This window comes from Syngnathus acus, chromosome 21 (assembly GCF_901709675.1).
Source record: "Syngnathus acus chromosome 21, fSynAcu1.2, whole genome shotgun sequence".
NCBI classification, from domain to species: Eukaryota; Metazoa; Chordata; class Actinopteri; order Syngnathiformes; family Syngnathidae; genus Syngnathus; species Syngnathus acus.
This window is the reverse complement of record NC_051105.1, coordinates 6,266,197-6,283,647: the sequence shown is the minus strand read 5'-3', so window position 1 is coordinate 6,283,647 and position 17,451 is coordinate 6,266,197. Positions and strand designations below refer to the sequence as shown.

General features: G+C 43.0%; 5 protein-coding genes and 1 long non-coding RNA gene across 10 annotated transcripts in view; 3 read left to right on the top strand and 3 right to left on the bottom strand.

The window, feature by feature from the left end:
• Positions 1-1,770, top strand: part of col4a2 (collagen, type IV, alpha 2) — a 32,183-nt gene extending 30,413 nt beyond the window's left edge. For both annotated transcript variants that reach the window (XM_037240101.1, XM_037240100.1), the window contains 3 exons: positions 38-229; positions 311-597; positions 707-1,770. In XM_037240101.1, coding sequence (XP_037095996.1) covers positions 38-229; positions 311-597; positions 707-961 — 734 coding nt within the window. In that variant the 3' untranslated portion in view covers positions 962-1,770. The remainder of the gene's footprint in view (positions 1-37; positions 230-310; positions 598-706) is intronic.
• A 35-nt stretch (positions 1,771-1,805) lies between these two features.
• rab20 (RAB20, member RAS oncogene family) lies at positions 1,806-4,945 on the bottom strand. The gene is made up of 2 exons (XM_037240161.1): positions 4,548-4,945; positions 1,806-2,818 (listed from the first exon to the last, which is right to left on the bottom strand). Exons 1-2 carry the CDS (start codon positions 4,717-4,719, stop codon positions 2,229-2,231), a joined length of 762 nt encoding a protein of 253 aa, XP_037096056.1. The 5' UTR covers positions 4,720-4,945; the 3' UTR covers positions 1,806-2,228.
• Positions 4,946-5,390: 445 nt separating this feature from the next.
• On the top strand, positions 5,391-12,234 carry naxd (NAD(P)HX dehydratase). Of its 3 annotated transcripts, XM_037240121.1 has the most exons (11): positions 5,699-6,711; positions 7,507-7,944; positions 9,224-9,374; positions 9,457-9,502; positions 9,578-9,666; positions 10,101-10,209; positions 11,018-11,068; positions 11,147-11,251; positions 11,328-11,448; positions 11,520-11,643; positions 11,797-12,234. In XM_037240121.1, the coding sequence occupies exons 1-11, from the start codon at positions 6,195-6,197 to the stop codon at positions 11,945-11,947; spliced, it is 1,902 nt and encodes a 633-aa protein (XP_037096016.1). In that variant the 5' UTR covers positions 5,699-6,194; the 3' UTR covers positions 11,948-12,234. The 3 variants fall into 3 exon arrangements, with proteins under 3 accessions (XP_037096018.1, XP_037096017.1, XP_037096016.1); XM_037240123.1 differs by lacking the exons at positions 5,699-6,711; positions 7,507-7,944 and adding an exon at positions 5,391-5,494 and having other exon boundaries at positions 11,797-12,182; XM_037240122.1 differs by lacking the exons at positions 5,699-6,711; positions 7,507-7,944 and adding an exon at positions 5,478-5,674 and having other exon boundaries at positions 11,797-12,182.
• LOC119115557 lies at positions 8,583-11,923 on the bottom strand. The gene is made up of 3 exons (XR_005096160.1): positions 11,787-11,923; positions 10,092-11,676; positions 8,583-8,859 (listed from the first exon to the last, which is right to left on the bottom strand). It is a non-coding gene; the product is annotated as an uncharacterized LOC119115557 (long non-coding RNA).
• A 227-nt stretch (positions 12,235-12,461) lies between the features above and the next one.
• Positions 12,462-14,862, top strand: ing1 (inhibitor of growth family, member 1). Of its 2 annotated transcripts, none has more exons than XM_037240152.1 (4): positions 12,462-12,617; positions 13,217-13,386; positions 13,603-13,751; positions 13,898-14,862. In XM_037240152.1, exons 2-4 carry the CDS (start codon positions 13,248-13,250, stop codon positions 14,534-14,536), a joined length of 927 nt encoding a protein of 308 aa, XP_037096047.1. In that variant the 5' UTR covers positions 12,462-12,617; positions 13,217-13,247; the 3' UTR covers positions 14,537-14,862. The 2 variants fall into 2 exon arrangements, with proteins under 2 accessions (XP_037096047.1, XP_037096048.1); XM_037240153.1 differs by having other exon boundaries at positions 12,462-12,619; positions 13,242-13,386.
• Positions 14,863-15,266: 404 nt separating this feature from the next.
• Positions 15,267-17,434, bottom strand: ube2al (ubiquitin conjugating enzyme E2 A, like). The gene is made up of 6 exons (XM_037240162.1): positions 17,238-17,434; positions 16,609-16,689; positions 16,359-16,384; positions 16,168-16,257; positions 15,922-16,010; positions 15,267-15,839 (listed from the first exon to the last, which is right to left on the bottom strand). Exons 1-6 carry the CDS (start codon positions 17,279-17,281, stop codon positions 15,711-15,713), a joined length of 459 nt encoding a protein of 152 aa, XP_037096057.1. The 5' UTR covers positions 17,282-17,434; the 3' UTR covers positions 15,267-15,710.
• Positions 17,435-17,451: the final 17 nt, after the last annotated feature.

Genomic DNA, 17,451 nt, shown 5'->3' with positions numbered 1-17,451 from the left:
ACCAGTTTATTGACTTTTGCATTGTGTTTGGTCAAAGGTAACCGGGGTAAACAAGGTGTCTCCGGCTTACCTGGCATGCCCGGCCGCAGTGTCAGTGTGGGTTACCTGCTGGTGAAGCACAGTCAGTCTGAGCAGACTCCCATGTGCCCCGTGGGGATGTCCAAAATATGGGATGGATACAGTCTTTTGTACCTGGAAGGCCAAGAAAAGGCTCACAACCAGGATCTTGGTGAGTCCGGCAGAATTGAAGTGACATTATGCTTGATGAACATGAACCCACTATGGGTTACCTTGGTGTTGTTCTTGTCAGGTTTGGCTGGCTCCTGCCTTCCCCGCTTCAGCACCATGCCCTTCCTCTACTGCAACCCTGGAGACATCTGCTACTACGCCAGCAGGAACGACAAGTCCTACTGGCTGTCCACCACCGCCCCACTGCCCATGATGCCTGTGGAGGAGGGCGAGATCAAACCCTACATCAGCCGCTGCTCGGTTTGCGAGGCCCCGTCGATCGCTATCGCCGTGCACAGCCAGGACATCACCATTCCGCAGTGTCCCGCTGGATGGCGCAGCCTCTGGATTGGCTACTCCTTCCTCATGGTGAGTAGTGCAGTTTAATAAAATTCCATTACAAGAGTACGCAGTGAGCTAAGTCACTTATTTTGGAATATGCAAAATACAAACAAATGACAAATCAATTACCTCTTAGCACACGGCAGCTGGAAACGAGGGCGGGGGTCAGTCGCTGTCATCGCCCGGATCTTGCCTGGAAGACTTCCGGACGTCACCGTTCATCGAGTGCAACGGCGCCAAAGGCACGTGTCACTACTTCGCCAACAAGCACAGCTTCTGGCTCACCTCCATAGATCAGTCGTTCCACACCGAGCCGGCATCAGAGACGCTCAAAGCGGGCCAGCTCCTGTCGCGCATCAGCCGCTGCCAGGTCTGCATGAAGAACTTGTGAAAGGAGACGTCTTGTGTGTTGTCATTTGGCCGCCATCGATCAGTGTAAAGCACAACAGCCCCCGCCTGAGTCACAAAGCTCATATACGCAATGACTGTTTGGTGCCTTGAGAAACAAGTATGTTGATTCTAAATGTGTAATGGTGCTTACTGTTTTAACTTATTACCTCAGGCAATCACACAGAGACTGTTCGTCGCTCCTCTTGCACTGCATCCAGCTTTATCCTTAAGCCACTAACTCTGCTTGCCCACCAGGCCTTCACTATCGTTACGCTCTGTATTACGTCGGATGAGTCGTTTCCGTGTCACATGAACTATCAGCCAAAATGTTAATTGCAAACCGTCATATACGAAATGCACTGATTCTAATTTTGAGGTTATTATCTCGATGAAGTCGACTGCAGCAAAATGTATTTTCAGGGTCACTCTCGACTCAGAATCTGCTAATGATTAATTCAACTGCTAGAACGTAAACAGCCTGGACTTGGATCCAAGGTCCTTGGGTAACCTTTTTCTTATCAGGGGACTTGGCAGTTTTCAAGTGTTTCAAGGGCAGGTGTGGGCAACAGCAACCACAGGCCACTTGATTTGTATAAATGGGGGATTCAAAACATCTTTCCTCTACTAAAGTGGACCCCGCAATAGATTTGAAAAAGAATAATGTTTTGTAAATGGTCGACCTGCTCAAATATAGTCCGTTTTTCCCCTTGTTTGCAAACACACCAGATAACTATCAGTCAAACAATACTTACTCATTGAAATACATTATTATTGCAGTATAATGTAAAAGATTAAATGTTGTTTCTAAGAGTCCTTTGTGTGATTTCATTAACTAACCCCAGCTCAATAAAAATCTTTATTCTCATTACACTTACAATTTCAACATAGCTGTGTGTCATTAACTTAAGGACATTTACAGAACAGAATAAATTGGTGTTAATGAAGAAAAGAGAAGATTTAAGTCTGAAAATTGAAAACATTTAAATGAGAAGTGTTATTTAAGACAGTGTACTATGCTAGCTACATGGTAATAATTAGTGCAATTAGGTTGGTGTAATTCATGAAAATTACATTTCTGGATTCTAAAGTGTGTTTATTCTCTGCAGACGTCTACTTTTAGTCATTGGGATGACTTGTCATATAGATGCTGCTTCACAGTATGAAGAAATCATTGACATAATCAAGGCTAGTGGTTTCTTTGTCAATTCACATCTTAAGCGGTCCCATCACGTGTTAAAACTCTTCCTGCGGGGCTTCCTGGTTGGGTCCTAGCAGCAGGTCGATCGTCCTCGCTTTCCGCCGCCCTTTTTGCACATCTCCAAGTCCACGGTGTCAGACCTGTGGTACTCCTTCCTCTTCCTCAGCATGGAGGGGAGCACCAGTTCAAAGAGTGCCTCGAACATAGCGTCCACATTGTAGCCAGTCTTGGCGCTGGTCTCGAAGATCATCTTCTCCGCGGGCAGGCTGGTCCTCTCGTCCAAGCCCTTGTAGCGAAGAATCCGCCCGTAGAACGCCAACGCGTCCTCGCGAGTGACCTGCTTGGGGAATGTGACGCTGGGGATGGACACGGGCGAGGCGGGCGGCGTGGGGCAAGCGGACAGCACGTTTGATCTGTCCTCCTCGGATTCTGTTGGATTCGCATCGATCATCTCCTGATACAGCTGGGCTTTAGTGTCCGTCAGGTCGGCCTTGTTGCCCACGACGGCGTAAATACAGTTGTGGTTGGCGGTGTCCGTCAGGGACAGGAAGCGCTCCTCAAGCTCGGCCAGACTCTGCCAGTTGGTGACGTCGTAAATCAGGATGACAACGTCCGCACCACGACAGTACATGGAGCCCAAACCATGGAACTGCTCCCGACCTGGGGAGGAATAATTTAAGTTTGGACGTGCAGACACTTCTAAGTCCGATTATGACCAACCCACTTTTGAAGTGATCCTTTGATCAGCTGTTTATATGCAACATTACTGCCCGGAAAAGTTGTGTCCTACAAGAATTTCTTCACACGTCAATTGAGCAACTCAAAAATATTTAATGTAATGTCATTTCACAACAATGTAATGTGAGGAATCACCTTCTCTGGGGTTATTAGGGATACGTACAATAAAATCGCAATGATGTCCCAGAATAGATGTGAGGAGGATGTGAGAATATTTCTCATAAAATATTCTTTTAGGGACTGATGAGATGTTCTTGTGCTTCTGGAAATAGCAACACGATGCATAAAGTCTTCCTGTCATGACACCATCATGTGACTATTAAGAGGAACAGGGCAAGATCCTTAAAAACACTGCTGTGAAACAAACTCGGACAATCCAAATGAAAAAGGCAGAAGAGAGCAGCGGGCAGTTTGTTTGTGTTGAAAACTTCTTTCCCAGAACAGGATGTGACTCGCCAACCGTTCCTTATCTTACCTTACTGAAGTATTTCAGTAAGTCATGTTGACATAGCGGGCCGCGTAATGACTCATGTCACAGCTAGCACGTTCAGTAAACATCATGATCTTTCAGATTAGCCCCCGACAGAAGCTTGAATAATCAATTGCTAGCATGAGCGATAATGGACAATGTCTGTGACTGTTGAGGCAGGATTCGTCACAGAGCTTTAGAAACTAATTCAAACTCGGTAGAGAAGACATTATTTAGCAGTTTATCACTCACAAAGTGTTCATTCAACCCCAAACTATAACGCTATAATTCATAAGGCCATCTTCCAAATAAATCATTAAAGAATCCATCAGAAATTGCTGAGAATGAGCAGCACAGAGGGAGAGGAAGTGATCACAATGTGGACACCTACTCATGACATTACCGGAACACTTCCTGCGAGCTGGCCTTGGATTTTCCTCCGGATGAACTCCGATATTTCGTAATTGTTTGCATCGGTCGCCATCGTTTAAATCCACAATAATCACACAATGTTTTTAGCATTTTTCTCCATCGGTCTATATAAACAGTAGCCCGGTGGCTGTGTAAGACCAACAAGTTATCTTGACACCAGCATGACCGAGATAGTACATTTTCTAAAAATGAATATGATATTCTGTGATATTTAATATTGCATATTTTGAGTTTTATCCACTTAAACCGATCAGTTATCACCATTTCTCACAACAATGCACACGTCTTGTCATCAAAATCCCTTTCTGTCTTGTTTATGTTGTCTTATAAGTTTGCGGTGTCACAAAAGCAAAAAATATATATATGTTAGCATCAAAGTCTGCTATGTTTGACATGTTTCCTTTCATAACAAGCTTTTTCCCCCCCATTCTTCCTCTGAAATCAGTGTTTTGTACTTATATTGTCGCAGAATATAATACTCTGCAGGTCTTGGAAAATTAGTCAAGTTGGGAAAATGTAACTCATTTACAAAGATGGCAGCTGCCTCCACCATCCAAAAGCACAAAGCAGACACTTTGTCCAGCACAGGTAGTAAGCCTTGTGCCAACAGTCCCCATCGGCTCCAGACTGGAGGTCACATACCAGTGATTGCCTCAATTCCGGGAATTACGCGTCAATGGGCTAACAGTGAATAAACCCACAGGAATTAGAACACACACCAAAAAAAAAACTTTTGAGAGCAGGAATTACCAGCGGTGTCCCATATGGAGACGTTGTAGGGCCCCCACTGTTTGAGGAAGAACGCTCCTCCGACGGTGCTGATGGTGTCTCTAAATTTCCTCTCCGTGTACCTGTGCAGGAGAGACGTCTTGCCAACGTTCATGTCCCCCAGAAGCACCACCTTCACGTCTGGCTTCCTCATCTTCGAAGACTCGCCACCGCTTTGTCCGGTCGGAGTTACGATGCGTTAGGTTATATAAGGATAAGAGGCGCTCTAGATTGTAAAAGTAAAACGCGCAGGGTAGACAAACGCCATTTTTGACGTGCATAAATTGGAGGTGGTGAGTGTTACGGATGGCTCATCCTGCAATCTGCGCTCGCACTTATGAGCGGTCGAGGTGAGGTAAAACAGGAAGTGAAAGTGGGAAACTTTGGCTTCAATCACGCGTCGCAGGTTCAACCGTGGCCCCGCCCCTCCTAGGCGCTCGTCACGCTTCATAACCATTAGTTATTGTTTTCAATTCGACGTCATGAAATGCCGTTTTGTACATAACAAAAGGCAATTTATTTAATATAAATACACAGTTAAAAAAATATGTATAACAACAATAATATTAACAACAATAATAATAAAAGCTCAATTAAATATGAAAATGCAATTTAATAAAAATGGTGAACTATATAAATCAAGGACAACTAAATACAGTACTTTTGATATAAATCTTGTCTTGCCCAATATTTACTGAGCCATGGAACATATACGCGTATACATTAAAAACACAACAAAACAAAATATATATTGAATAGTTTACTATCAAATGTGCAGCCATGACAGTTTTTAGTGGATTTAGGAATTTCCGAGCAGTCATTAAAGGGATCGTGAACTATTTCTTCCCGTATTGCTGTAGCTCAGTAAAGCCTCATGACCAGACGTATTTGTGCACAGTTGACAGCGTTGACACGCACTTGGAGTTTAGGTAAGAAGTGTGTGCACGACATTGGGTCTTCCTGTCGGTGACAAGCTTCGTGTTGGCGGATAGCATGTTGGTAAACAATGAATGGCAACGACATGCCGCAGCCCGTCCAGACGATCGCCTTCTTGTTTGTCACCGTAACAGTGTCGATTCTCGCAACATTGTTCTGTTTGAACGTGGAAGGTAAAGTGAGACCTCGTGTTTAATGTATTCTCATCTCCGTGTTGTGGCGTTCTTTCTGTTATATCTATTGTTTTATCAAAGTATTGACAGCTTACGCCCATGTTGTTATGTATTTGCAAATTTGAACTGGTGGTCTTTAGGACCCCACAGACACCAGTCAAACCGGAGGGTGGACGCAGACCGTCTCCCTCAGAGGACCGATCAGAGGTCAGTTTGTTAAATTCGCCAAAATGAGGCTAACGACGGCGATTGGTTTGGAAAGCTGGTCCTTGTTCAGTTTTGGTGAAACTTCCCAGCTTTGGCATTTTTGCAACCGACGTAAAGGGGTAAACATGGCAAGGTTTAGCTAGAAGACCAAGATTCGACGTGCAAAGCGTTTTCAATTGAACAATACGCACGCTTTCACCATTTTAAGACACTTGCACGGTCGGAAAGCGAGCCCGTCAGAGGTTTTTGGAGACGACTCATAGGTAGAGAACCAGGCCAGCCACATCCATCCCCAACTACTCGAGGCTCGACTATGCTGCTCAACAACACAACGCGAGGTTTCCTGTGGTCGGACGCGGAGACGAGGACGTTGTTGAACATCTGGGGTGAGCAGGACGTCCAGGAGGCGCTGGACGGTAACTTCCGCAACAGCTTCGTCTACCGCGACGTGTCCCGGCGCCTGGCGGCGATGGGCTTCGAGCGCACGCCGGAGCAGTGCAGGGTGCGGATTAAGAGCCTCAAAAGACAATACTTGCTCGCCAAGGAAGGCAATCTGCGCAACAACAGGCAATATCACAAAATCGCCAAGTTCTACGACACCATGGAGAGGATCTTGAGCAATCGACCCGCCGTTGACCCCCATGAGTTCATAGATGGTGGGCCGGGAGGGGAGGAGGCCGTGGACGGCTTGGATGAGGATGCGGAGGATGCTCAGGACGTCTACTCCGAAAGTACTGGAGACTGCCCCTTCCCCGCGGAGACTGAAGTCAAGCTGGAGTATCCCAGTATTCCCATTCCCATCCCGGTTAAAGTCACAGTGGGCAGTAACAGTAAGTACACATCCATTCATTGTTACACGTCAAAAGTAATGCTTATTGTGACGGGATACAAGACAGATGAACACAGTTGATCCGGTTCAATACAATCCGTTACAATTTGTTCCGGCTTTAGAATAAAAAATCATTGACAGAAATAATCTGTTTATTATCTGGACAGACTCAGGACTTGCATTAAAACAGCCAGTGTACTGCAAGAGATCTTCAAGTGTACCTGAGGAAATTATCCAAATTCACCCAAGTTATTTTATTTATTACAAATAATGTATCTAAACCTTTCTGTCAGCTACAGCTGCCCGTGAACAAGATCAGAGAAAATGTATGGATAGATTGAGGTGACCTCTCAAGTTTGGCTAACAACACATTAGCCCACATAGCCGCATTGTAGTCATAGCTTCTTTCGGAGGGCCATTATCACGGTCAACCCAAATCAATGTATGAGCACCTCATATTATATACAGTAAAAGCTGCAAAACAAACTGACAAATAACTCATTTTCAAATCAGACGAGTAAAAACTGTGCAAATATTTTTTAAAAAGATTTTATTAAAAGTGAAGACAATTTGCAATTCTAGTAATGACACGAATTTAATGCACAATTTGTCTTTGCGGGCCACATAAAATGTGGCGGGCCGTATCTGGGCCCCCGGGCCTTGAGTTTGACACCTGTGCACTAGCCATTTATCCTAGCGGTAACATCATTGTTAGTGGATGACCACTTTGACTAGCTACTCTGCAACCAAATGTCAGGACTGCTACATGCATATTAATGTCTCTTGTCCCCTTCAGGTATATCCGAAAGACCTCCCAACAGCAGCCAATTGGCAGCCAACTGCTCCGTCTCCACACCCAAGCAGCGACGGCGGCGGCGCGCTAACTTCCCTATGGAGAGGCTAATGGAACAGTTCCTAAAGCAAAGCTCGCAGGCTGAAGACAACTTCTATCGCATAGAGGAGCGCCGCTTGCACGCCGAGGATAACCGGCGAGAAGCGGAGCATGCCAGGGAGCTGCACATGCTCCAAATGCTCGGTCAGATGTTCTCCAACATCTCCTCCGCCAGGCCGGGCTCGGGAGCGGCGCACTCTCCTCACTTGAAAACCGGCGTGCCCACCCATGCCTCGGTGTTCTCCCAACCGTTGCCGTCGCGCACGCACCGCCAGCCCTCACCCCCAACGGACAGTTTGGCCAAGCAGGCTCAGCTGTTGAAGCCAGACTCTCAGCCATTAGGTATTAGTGGGGCTGTCACCTGTCCAGTCAGAAGGTTGTGGAGGAGCTCACTCGATGCTTTTGGAATTGTTTCTGAATGATTCAATTTAAAGAGACTTTGTGGACACCCTATACCGTAATCTGTTTTTAATGTTTAAGAAGAATAGTCTGATTCATTGATTGGATAGAAATGATTGTGTATGCAGGTGAGGCAAAATGGAGTGCATAGGTCCCTTCCGACGGTAGCGAGTCGACAAACACATATTTATACATTGCAGTTGCTTGTTATAATTCCTTTAAGCCGACGCAGACGTGAATAGTCAAGTGTGACATCAGATAATATGCACACTGGACACGGCGTAAAAAGTGCAAAGTAAATCGCATTGCCCCCACTGCAAGGAACCCAATCAAAGGACAACGTTTCATTTCCATGACAATGCAGTAAAATAAATTTGTATGTAAATCAGAACACTGGTTTATCATTAACCTACACTGATAAAATAATCGACAAAATTATCAATCAAATGTCAGATCCATTATAAGCTTACGCTATTCTTTTCAATGCAACTCTAAAAATGAGTGAATAAAATTCTGAGATTTCCACCATGCCCAATAGAAATATATCTTACATATCTGGAACAGGCGCCAGCATGCCCACGACTCTAATTGGGTTAAGTGGTTCAGATTACTCATGGACATAAATTAATGTTAATTCTCCCTAGTTTGTCAAAAATAAGATTAAATTGCCTTACTGATGGCATTCCATTGTTCACAGGTGCCAATCTACTTTGGGAGGTGTTAAGAAATAACCGCAGTTTGTTGACAGAAAATTCGTCATATCACTTTCATGAAGAAAGCATTCAACAAATATCAATCCAGATAGGGTATGTGTGGAAGTATGAAGGCTAATATTAAATTCCTTGGACAGGCGATGTCCTAACGGGGTGAAAAAAAATAAGATATTTTAATATTGCAGAAAATAATGGAAAGTTGTTTTACACCTTTCAAATCATGTTCAAGTAGTGCAATCCATGTTGCCTCGGTTCCTTCAAGACACGATTATTCAGCAATCGGTTCCACAAAATCAACAATTCTTAGCAATCAATTACTCGACTAATCATTCAAATACGCTCCTTTTAGCTATTAAGATTTGACAATGAAACTTTTCAATTGTTTTAAAAAGTTGGGAACCAATAAGCTGTTCTTTCTTTTTATCACTGCTGGTGTATTTATTTATTTTTTATACAGATTTCCTATATTTCAAACCAAACAGCATTTAAGCCCTGTTTTATTACTGCAGTGTTTGAGCGCCGCTACAGCCTGGCCCCGACCTCTGACGGGGGCATGGAGGAGCACGTCCTGTCTCTAGTGAAGAAGATAGTCCCTCCGTTGTCCAGCCAGAAGCACAAAGGACAAGATGGCCGAATCGGTATCATCGGCGGATGCCAAGAGTATGTCGCGCGCCAGCTTCAGATTGCATCGTATCGATCATATTTGAATTGGGCCTCTAATGCTACTTTGTTTACCTTCAAGATACACTGGAGCGCCCTACTTTGCTGCCATCTCTGCACTTAAAGTGGTGAGAACAAAATGCCTCCCTGTCTATTTTTGCACAAAATGCAATGTTGGTGCAATGTCTTTGTCTGGTCCCCAGGGTGCTGACTTGTCTCACGTGTTCTGCACCAAAGACGCTGCAGCTGTAATCAAATCCTACAGCCCTGAGCTCATAGTTCATCCTGTCCTGTGAGTAGACCATTTGTGTAAAATGAGCATGCAAGCAGATGGCAGAAAATCTGATTTGTCTTGGAGAAAAAAAATAAATCCATAGGATATTGTAAATTGATTTTTTTTTTAATAGCTACTATAATTTTAGAATTGTTAATTTTTTTAATAGTTTGGGATTTTTTGTATTAGTTACTTTCAATTTTGTTTTGACTTTTTTATTCAGTTATTTTAGTTCAATTATAGAGGTTGCGTGATTGTAATTTTTCAAAAATGCTTTATCTTCATTTAGTTATTAGTTGTTTTTTTTAAATATATGGAGTATTTGTCGAGTGCAAGATAAAAAAATTAAAAAAAAAAGAGCCTTTCAGTATTGTTTAATAAAGTATGAAGTAAACTACAATTCTTAAATGATTATTCCTTCTTTCCTCCTTCTGTGTTTGTACCTTGAAAAGGGACAGCCCAAACGCGGTGGAGGAGATCGAAAAATGGCTCCCGAGACTGCACAGCCTTGTGGTGGGACCTGGTCTGGGCAGAGAGGACTTTTTATTAAAAACAGCCAAGGCACGTATTGTATAGTCGCATGCATTTAACGCAAACACTGAACTAAGAGCTCCTTGAGGATGTTAACATTAACATTTTTACTTGCTGGGGATTCTGTTACATAGGTTGAATATACTCACCATGCTTTAAGTAATGCAATTATGATTTTTTTCCTCTCTCTCTCAAGTGACACAATACGAATATGCATCATGGCATGGCATCATAGGCAAAAAAAACTCTGCATGGAATTGGATATCATCAGATCCGATTCTCTTCTATTGTGGATAAAAAATTTGATATGCATCACATATCTGCTAATGTGACTGCAGAAAAAAAGGATTTGACTTGAAAAACACACATTTTTTAAAAAAAATGCTGTAAATCTTAAATACAGACCATTCTAAAAATGTAAATATGCTACACTAGAGGTGTGCTCATAATTTTAGAAATGAAGTGGTTACCGATTGTGACCTTTTTCAATAATGGGAAGTTCATCCTCATTTAAATTAATAGGGAAGTCATTGATGAGCTGGTAAATTAATTGTATTAACCTTTCAACTTATTGACAAAAGGAAGAGGAGGATTTTTGTTGTGCTATATAAACTACCAAATGTGCTAAATTTGTTTGCCTCCTAAAATTATACTACAAACCGTTTGATTATAATGCTCCTTCAGAAAGTTTACATTCTATGCTACTGTGTCAAATTTTAAACCTGCTTATATATTAACGAGATGCATTTAAATTATGTTTTGTATAAGAGGACAACTATTTAGTGCACCAAGTGTATCAACAGTATGTTTCCTCAAATAATGTAGTTCTTCCTTGTAGGAGGTGATAGAGAAATCCAAAGCAAGAGATATTCCAATCATCATCGATGCAGTGAGTATTTGTCTAGGTCAACTTTATCTTGCGTTTACAAAAGTCATAGTGACTTTTTCTTTTGTTTGCCTTCTCCAGGACGGTTTATGGCTGGTCACAAAGCAGCCGTCTGTTATTCATGGCTACCAGAAGGGCATCATCACGCCCAACTTCATGGAGTTCACGCGACTGTACGATACGCTGGTGGGTTTCTTGCCAAGTGACAAATTCAAGTCGGCGCCACAAGTGTTTTAATCCCATCTGCGTGTTGTCATCTCAGCAACACAAGGCCGTGGACAGCGTTGATCACCGTAGTAGCGTCCTGCAGCTAAGCGAAACCATGGGCAACATTACCGTTCTACTTAAAGGAGAAAAGGATCTCATTGCGGATGGTAGCACAGGTGTGTGTTGAGCCTACCGTTGGATGAGTGTTTTGTCAGTGATGTGTCACCTTGTTTTTTTTTTATTGCAGTGGTTATGTGCAGTACAGAAGGCAGTGGGAGGCGATGCGGAGGACAAGGTGATCTTCTGTCTGGAGCTGCTGGTGTATTGGCACATTGGGCCCACACAGCCTCTCAGACAGGACTGATCACTGGGTGGGTGCTCCATAAACCCGATAGGACATGTTGCTGGTATTACGCATTAAATATGGATGAGACTCGAGTTCAATTTGATATGGTGGCGATCATATGCTCAGCTACAACATTCGACTATTCAGTGAAAACAATTTATTTGTTACCTTACTGCAGTGTGAACCCGTCGGTGGTAGCAGCGATGGGAGCCTCTTCACTCACCAGACAGTGCAACAGACAAGCCTTCCAGCGGCATGGCAGGTCCACCACCACCTCGGACATGATCCATGAGATTGGACCAGTCTTCAAAAAATTATTTGAAAGATGAAAACTGTATAAAAAAAAAGAAAGAAAAAAGCCATTTGGTTGATTTTTATTCTGTGCTCCCAACTACGTACTTGCATTTTAACGAATGGGTGAGGGTTAGTGAAAAATAAAAGTTCCTGAAGGCTGAAGATGTGTGCACTATACCTCTTTGTGTATGTAAACATAAGCAACCTTTCAACACTTTGTTTTCAATGTCTTCCCAGGACACCGATGTGGTGGATAAATACATGAAATTAGTTGTAATTTATGGGTTTTTTTAATGACAAAAATAAAAATACGACGTTGTGTGAGTCAGTTTACGTGACAATTGCAATGTAAAAAAAAAAAACGATGTTCGATGCTAAGTGGCATTAGTGACTTCGTACGTAAACGGATCTGTTGTATGACCGCTACTACACATTTAGTCGTATTATCATCATTAATATAAATCAAACGTCAAACAGAAATACATATTTAATGGTTACGCATAATTCCAACAATGATTTTGACGTTGTCGCTTGAGGCGCTACGCGCATGCGCAAATTCACCCCTAGCCTCGAGCTCACTGTTAGCATTAGCTGCTCCAGTCGCCGACCCACTGCACGACTGATGTTAACATTTCATCAAGCTCATTATTTGACTTTAAGAGCATAAAACTGATTGGAAAAGTACCGATATACGTACTTGCACAGGTAGGCATGCTTTCAATTCGTGTAACCGCGAGATAGAAATACAATGATTGTTTGTTTTGCATTGATAAAACGTCACGCTAGCCGCAAATTCCCGACTAATAAAAACACGTGAACGTTCAGATTTTTAAGATCTGATGTGTAAACTTCTGTGATCAAGTATCTATTGATTTGACAATTGTTGCATTAGGCGCACAAAGTAGATTTTTTTTACCGACTCTGTTAGTCCAACTCCAACGTTTGACTCTTAAGTTTGACTCTAGCCAGACCACACGAAACGCGTGTAAGCAAACGTTCCAAGTTAAACATGTCTGAATGTTCACTAACCAACTTGTAAGACTTCAAACCGGTTGCCATGAACAACGTTAACTCGTCAAATTAACATTAGATGGAGTTGACGTAAACTCACCGAAGAGGGAAGCTGCTAATCACCACAAACACCGAGACGTCACTGCTGGACGCGCTAACTCAGCACTGATAAGTACACGGAAAAAAAGAAAGGGGGGGGGGACACTAAGCAGTTTATTATTTTTAATACTGTTAACTGCTGGAGAACATAAATTACACATTCTCTTGTACATAAATTACACATTTTCTTTCAGGTGGTGTGTGTGTGATAAGAGTGGAGGCACAATGTTGAACGCCACGAATGGCGACCCTGGCCATGTTGTTGTCAATTATGTGGAAGAGTACTTGGAGCTGGTGGAGTCACTGCCTTTCGATTTGCAGAGAAGTGTGTCCCTCATGAAAGAAATCGATGCCAGATATCAAGGTGAGGATGCACTCGGTTCACCAAGTGGGCTTTAGGCCATCTGTTTTTCCCCCATTGACATTAATCCACTCCGCTCTGATATGCAACTTTAAACATGAAGTTTGACAACACAGGACTGAAAGATTCACTTTGAGATTCTTAATAGAGGAATTTGAAAGCATCCACCACGGATGAACTTGCACTAACCGGTGATGTTGTCTTCTTTTTTTCCCCCAGATGTTCTGAAGGAACTTGACGATGCATATGAACGGTATCGCAAGGAATCGGACGCACCCCAGAGACGCAAGCTGCAGTTGTCCATCCAGAGGGCGCTGATCCGTAGTCAGGAGCTTGGAGATGAGAAGATTCAAATTGCTGGACAAATGGTAAGTGTGTTACAATAAAGGAACTACATATTTAAGATGGGGAATGACTGATTTAATCCAAGTCTGAAATTTTAAATGACATGCAATTAAGGGTGTAGGAATTCAAGATTTCTTTTTTGATGCGACCTAAATATACTCTGTTCCAGGTGGAGTTGGTGGAGAACCGAACCCGGCAGTTAGACTGGCATTCCGAACTGCTCGTCTCCTCCCAAGAAGTTCCAGAGAGTCACATCACTATGCCGACATCTTTGGCAACCGCGGCAGCGTCCATGATCAGTTCGTCGTCGTCTTCGTCCACCACCACCCCGAGCAAAACAAGCCACCACGACAAGAAGCGCGAAGAGGTCGCACCAAGCTCAACAGGAGCAGACAAGACCGGAGGCAAGCGCTCCAGGCGGCAAAAGAATGGCGAGAGCAGGGACAGCTACAGCGGCCTAGACGTCACAGAGGACGTCGGTGCCGGAGCGTCCCGGGAGAAGAGAGCAAAGACGTCATCCAAGAAGAAGAAGCGGTCCAAGGGGAAGTCGGAGCGAGAGGTGTCGCCGCCGGACCTGCCCATCGACCCTGACGAGCCCACGTACTGCTTGTGCGAGCAGGTGTCCTACGGCGAGATGATCGGCTGCGACTACGACGAGTGTCCCATTGAATGGTTCCACTTTTCCTGCGTGGGCCTCCATCATAAGCCCAAAGGCAAGTGGTACTGCCCCAAGTGTCGAGGCGAGAATGAGAAGACCATGGACAAAGCCTTAGAGCGAGCCAAGAAGGAGCGGGCGTACAACAGGTAGCTGACCCCGGATGCCAAGACACTTGTCAACATTAGTATAGTATTATTACAACTAGGTTTTGTCTACATTGTTACAGAATAGTTCTGTAAATAGTTATTTTTCTAAGAGTGCATCCCATCTGTCAGGGCATTGTTCTGAAGCAAGGGTGGGGAATTTGTTCTATTGAACATGGGTCAATGTTCTTTCAACGGTTTAGTTTGGATGATTGCTCTCACAGGTTCCCCATCTGTTAAGCAGACATCCTGCGCTCATCTATTTGCATGCGGTCAACTGTGTCCAGTCAACAAATAAATCATCTTTTAATAAACTTAAGTGTGCTGTTTTAACAGGCTTTTTTGTGGTATTTAGTATGCAGTGGCGTTTCCAGTTAGCACAAAGTTCCATGAAACTGAAAGCTGACAATTCAGCAGATAGTATGAGAAACTAGTCAGTAGCGGTCTACATCATTACTCTGTGGTCCAAACAAACGGAACAAAGATTCAAATGGATGGCACCAGTCACATCCAAAGTAGTTAGTTGTCCACCAAAATCTGGTCAATACGCTCTCTGGACGTGCCTGTTAATTGTGGTCATATCGACATTACATAATGCAGCAAGGGATTGGTAAAGCAAACGTAACAGTCTAAAATTAGCTACTCAAAGAATTATGCCAAATGGTCATTGTATATCTATTTTGGATGACTAATTTGCCTTTTGTCTCGAGAAGCGTTGGAAATAAACAACAGAGACAACCAGTGCAAAATCTGTACATATATTCAGATGCAGGTTTCTTATATACACAAGTATTAAAGAGGGGGAGGAGATAAAATTTGCTCACTGTGTCATGCATGCAATAAAGAGTTCACAGCACAACGAAGAGATAGCGTAACAATGTTGGGTGCCCACGGCGGCAAAATTCTCAGTGAAAAATGACGTGATCGGCGAAGCACCGGGGATGTTAAACGTGATCATAGTAAAATGGTGGCCCACAAACAAGGCATGATTCAGCACAAATGCTGGGAATATGTGCGACAATTGTAGATATAGAAGAAAGAATTATCTTGGCAGACAAGAAAAGATAAAATCCTATGAAGGGACATTGAAGGTAAAGTGCATAAAATGTTAACTAAAAAAAAAAAAAAAAAAGGTGAGAGGAGAGGGGTCTTCTAGTATTCGACCCATATCGTCAACCAGGTCAACTGTCTCGCCAGCTTCGTTCTACGATTGCTGAAACTCTCTTCTCGTACTCGCGCTTGTTCTCCTGGTACAGCTGAGCCGCTTGGCTGTTTGCTGGACTGTTGGGGTTGGGCTCATCCAGCAAAGACTGCAGGAAAACAAACATGGACGCCATTTTATTTGGCTCGCTTTAAGTGTGTCAACCAGCAAAGATATCACGTTATTCTTACCTGGATGGACGTCAGAATAGAAGACACATCGTAAGTGGGGCTCCACCGATTTTGGAGGATGTCCAAACAAATACTACCATCTGCATAGACTGTAGAGGGGGTGGAAGAGCATTGAAATATAAATTGTATTTCGATTGTTGTCTCAAATAAGGAGTATTATAGCCATTGTGAAAAGACAAAATAGAGCACAGTAATATTCTTACCATTAGGATAAAAAGACAAAATAGAAAACAGTAATATTCTTACCATTAGGATGAAACATTTTTGACACAAATCGCACTGTGGGAGGTTTGTTGGGGTATTCTTCCGTGAACTCGACAATGAGTTTAAATGTACCTGTGAGAAAACAAAGACAATAGCGATTTGGTCAATGTGTCATAATCATCTATTAAACAAACTCTCAGGTGTCAGTCATTCGGCATAAAAATCAAACTTACCATCTTCAAACGGAGTTCCTTCGGGGCTGAAAGACAAGACAATTGTGTATTAACAATTTCATCATTTCAGGCTTAAAAGAAGACAAAACAGACCATAAGTGACCCAACTTATGAGGTTTTCATAAGCTTTGAGCTTGAAAAGTCAAGTCCCTCTTAAACCGAAAAACCGCTGTATTAGTAAATTGACTAACAAGCTTTGTTGAGGCTGGATTTAAGTCCTAAATCAAGGTACCAATGCATTCAGGCTTACCCAAAAATGACTGCATTCCACACCATGATGTTGTTTTCTGATGGGGCTCCACTAACACCAGCTGGGGGGTCCTCTTGTAGACTATACAACCAAATAACAAAAAAAAAAAACATACTTTCTGCTTTTTGACGGCATCATTGAAAATTAAAAGTCTTCCTAATTCACTTAATCTAGTTTCCTGTGAGTGGTGAGTGTTCTTAAAAAGTTCATGTACAAACGCACCAGAACGTTTACGAGACACTTTACTTAGGACTGACTCGCGAATGAAAAGGTAAAAAAGATACACGTTCCCTGACAGCTTCCGCCATTGCTCAGTTCTTTACTTAACAAATGTTAAGAGTTCACAAAGAACACGTAAACGACGACATAAACTAAAAGAAAAATAGACTGGTCAAACAATACATAACAGTCTTGCTTACGACTAGCCCGAGTTAGCTCGTACGAAACTTGTTCGACAAGCAGCCCGGCTAACGCGTTGTTTACTGAATTTATATAACTAGTTTCTAGCCTAAATGAAAATATGACTATGTCGACTATGGATAATAGGTATAACATTGGTGCTTCGGGTTTCGACCGGACTTCGCTCTCATGTTAGCCGTTTTTCACACGCAAAAGAAAAATCAACTCACCGTTTAAAATCTCTCATAAGTCTCCTTCTAGCCGGCGTGGACATGGTCCAACTTTATGAATCCACTATTTAATTCGTATTATCGTTCGTGTTTTGGTGAGAACGTTTTGAATTAATGCCCGATGTTACGTTTATCTGGTAACATCCTTGTTTGCCAACGTCGAAGTTCTCGTTCCTGTCTTTCTCTTAAAATCCGGTCGGTTTAGTCCAGCCCC

Excerpts from the sequence above, each read along its gene's own strand:
- ube2al (XM_037240162.1), bottom strand. The coding sequence starts at position 17,281 with ATGTCCACGCCGGCTAGAAGGAGACTTATGAGAGATTTTAAACG. Across the intron at positions 16,011-16,167 it reads AAAAATGTTTCATCCTAATG|TCTATGCAGATGGTAGTATT; the intron begins GTAAGAATATTA and ends CCCCCTCTACAG. Across the intron at positions 15,840-15,921 it reads CTATTCTGACGTCCATCCAG|TCTTTGCTGGATGAGCCCAA; the intron begins GTAAGAATAACG and ends GTTTTCCTGCAG.
- naxd (XM_037240121.1), top strand. The coding sequence starts at position 6,195 with ATGCTGCTCAACAACACAACGCGAGGTTTCCTGTGGTCGGACGCGGAG. Across the intron at positions 7,945-9,223 it reads GCCAGACTCTCAGCCATTAG|TGTTTGAGCGCCGCTACAGC; the intron begins GTATTAGTGGGG and ends TTATTACTGCAG. Across the intron at positions 11,252-11,327 it reads CGCGACTGTACGATACGCTG|CAACACAAGGCCGTGGACAG; the intron begins GTGGGTTTCTTG and ends TTGTCATCTCAG.
- ing1 (XM_037240152.1), top strand. The coding sequence starts at position 13,248 with ATGTTGAACGCCACGAATGGCGACCCTGGCCATGTTGTTGTCAATTAT. Across the intron at positions 13,387-13,602 it reads AATCGATGCCAGATATCAAG|ATGTTCTGAAGGAACTTGAC; the intron begins GTGAGGATGCAC and ends TTTTTCCCCCAG. Across the intron at positions 13,752-13,897 it reads TTCAAATTGCTGGACAAATG|GTGGAGTTGGTGGAGAACCG; the intron begins GTAAGTGTGTTA and ends ACTCTGTTCCAG.
- rab20 (XM_037240161.1), bottom strand. The coding sequence starts at position 4,719 with ATGAGGAAGCCAGACGTGAAGGTGGTGCTTCTGGGGGACATGAACGTT. Across the intron at positions 2,819-4,547 it reads CTCCATATGGGACACCGCTG|GTCGGGAGCAGTTCCATGGT; the intron begins GTAATTCCTGCT and ends ATTCCTCCCCAG.